This window comes from Mus caroli, chromosome 2 (assembly GCF_900094665.2).
Source record: "Mus caroli chromosome 2, CAROLI_EIJ_v1.1, whole genome shotgun sequence".
Lineage (NCBI taxonomy): Eukaryota > Metazoa > Chordata > Mammalia > Rodentia > Muridae > Mus > Mus caroli.
The window spans coordinates 104,935,116-104,937,603 of record NC_034571.1 but is presented as its reverse complement, the minus strand read 5'-3'; the positions used below and the strand labels follow the sequence as shown (position 1 = coordinate 104,937,603).

At 35.7% G+C, this 2,488-nt stretch overlaps 1 protein-coding gene across 1 annotated transcript; it reads left to right on the top strand.

Annotated features, from left to right (window-relative positions):
* The first annotated feature begins 554 nt into the window (after positions 1-554).
* LOC110289476 (olfactory receptor 4F3/4F16/4F29-like) lies at positions 555-1,493 on the top strand. The gene has a single exon (XM_021155693.1). The coding sequence runs from the start codon at positions 555-557 to the stop codon at positions 1,491-1,493; it is 939 nt and encodes a 312-aa protein (XP_021011352.1).
* Positions 1,494-2,488: the final 995 nt, after the last annotated feature.

Genomic DNA, 2,488 nt, shown 5'->3' with positions numbered 1-2,488 from the left:
TCAGATCCTGCATGGTGTTAAATAGCCACAGGTAGCTATGAATATCATAAAAGGATAGAATGATTGGGATAACTTGTCCAATCTAGGTGGGCAGCTTGTATTATTATCAATAGGCTTTAAAGTTATTTTTTGGGTGACTTGTAAATTGAGCATTTATTGATATATAAAACTGACTGATAATTATAAGCATCTAGAGTTTTGATTGACTGGGTTAAGGGGATTTGTGACAAATAGCCACAAGGGGTGGATGGCTGGGAATGTACAAGCAGGTCTGAGGTAGGTGAACTGGAGCTGGGAAGAACACCGAATGGGATTAGTCATGGAGGAGGTGAGACTGAGACCACAGGGGCAAAGAGTAGCTAGGGATAGCATAGGATGGTGCCATTTTTTTAATACTTCCCACAACACAGTCTACATTTTTACATTTTTGAAGTACTGTCACTAATGATGCCCAGCACTTATTTATATATATGCAGGAAGTATATTACACTAATATAATTATAATTTATAGTTTCTTCTGTTTTTTCCTTCAGGAATCACTGCCAACACAACCAATGGAAAGAGTGAATCAGTCTGTGGTGTCAGAGTTTGTGTTCCTGGGACTCACCAACTCCTGGAGTATTCAACTATTTCTCTTTGTGTTCTCCTCCATGTTTTATGTGGCTAGCATGATGGGAAACAGCCTCATTGTGTTTACTGTGGCATCTGACCCTCACTTACACTCTCCCATGTACTTTCTTTTGGCTAACCTCTCTTTCATTGACTTGGGTGTTTCTTCTGTTTCTTCTCCAAAGATGCTTTATGACTTATTCAGAAAGCACAAAGTCATCTCCTTTACAGGTTGTGTTACTCAAATATTTTTCATTCATGTCATTGGTGGTGTGGAGATGGTGTTGCTCATAGCCATGGCCTTTGACAGATATGTGGCCATATGTAGGCCTCTTCATTACCTGACCATTATGAGCCTGAGGACATGCATCTTGTTTTCCGTGGCTGCCTGGGTGGTTGGCCTTATGCATTCTCTGATTCAACTGGCTTTTGTAGTAAACTTACCATTCTGTGGACCAAATGTGTTGGACAGCTTCTACTGTGACCTTCCTCGGTTTATCAAACTAGCCTGCATAGACACTAACCAGCTGGAATTCATGGTCACAGTCAACAGTGGGTTCATCTCTGTGGGTTCCTTCTTCATACTGATCATTTCATATATTGTCATCATAATCACTGTGCAAAAACATTCTTCAAGTGGTTCCTCTAAAGCCCTGTCTACTCTTTCTGCTCACATCACTGTAGTGTTCTTATTCTTTGGTCCTTTGATATTTTTCTATACCTGGCCATCTCCTTCCACACACCTTGATAAATTTTTGGCCATATTTGATGCAGTTATCACTCCGTTTCTGAATCCTATAATCTATACATTTAGAAATCAAGAAATGAAGGTAGCAATGAAGAGAGTATGCAGACAACTAGTTAGTTATAGGAAAACTTCCTAAATGTACTATGGAGTGTCTTCTGTAATGTAGAATTTTATTGTTTATCAACCTGAAAAACATGTGCATATGTATACACATATATTTCACATATGAATTATATAGGTATATTTTTTCATCTACTCAGGCAGGAACAATCTTTCCTGAAAACAGAGAACTACATGTATTTGTAAAGCAAAGATTATAATAATCTTCAACCTACATTCCCAAGGAATGATGTTTATTTAAAGTCACTGATGCATTAAATGCTCTAGAACAAGGAAACTTTCTCTTTCCTTTTTCATTTTTTATTTGAAAATTTCATATATGAATATTACATTAAAATAATTTCTCCTCTCTGTATCCCCACTTTAAGTCATTCCTGGCTTCTTTCATTACTTTTGTTATTCATGATTTCCTTAATTATAATTGTTACATTTATATACATGAGCATACATATATAATACATACATATGTTTTATATATATATATGTATATATATATATATATATATGTATATATCTCAGTATAAATCATGGTGAATACATTTAATGCTGCTAACATGCATATTTGTTTAGGAATAATAGGGTAACCTTAGGATTGGGTAACCTTTCAAACTCTAAGCTCTCTCATATGCAGTAATTTCTGGATGGATTTTGGTGCATTTATAAAGGCTTACTGAATTGAACCATTTGTGTGTTACGTGTAGTTTGTGCAAAATGCATGTTTGGACGTTTTTTAGTTGTAGAAGGGGGTCCAATTCAAGAGAATTCACACAGGAGTATAATGGATGCATATTTTTAATAGAAAATTTGAAAGCAAATTTGGAATACTAACAAGGAACTAGGAAAACATGATTTTTCTGCTCAATTAGCATGATTCTATTCAAATACATTCAAATTTTATTTGTTTTTTGTATTTTTTATTGTTTAAGTTACTTATTTACTTCACATTCAGATTACAGCTTCTCCTCCTCTTCCTGTACCCACCCCTCCCCCTACCTTCCCCTCTCCTCCAAC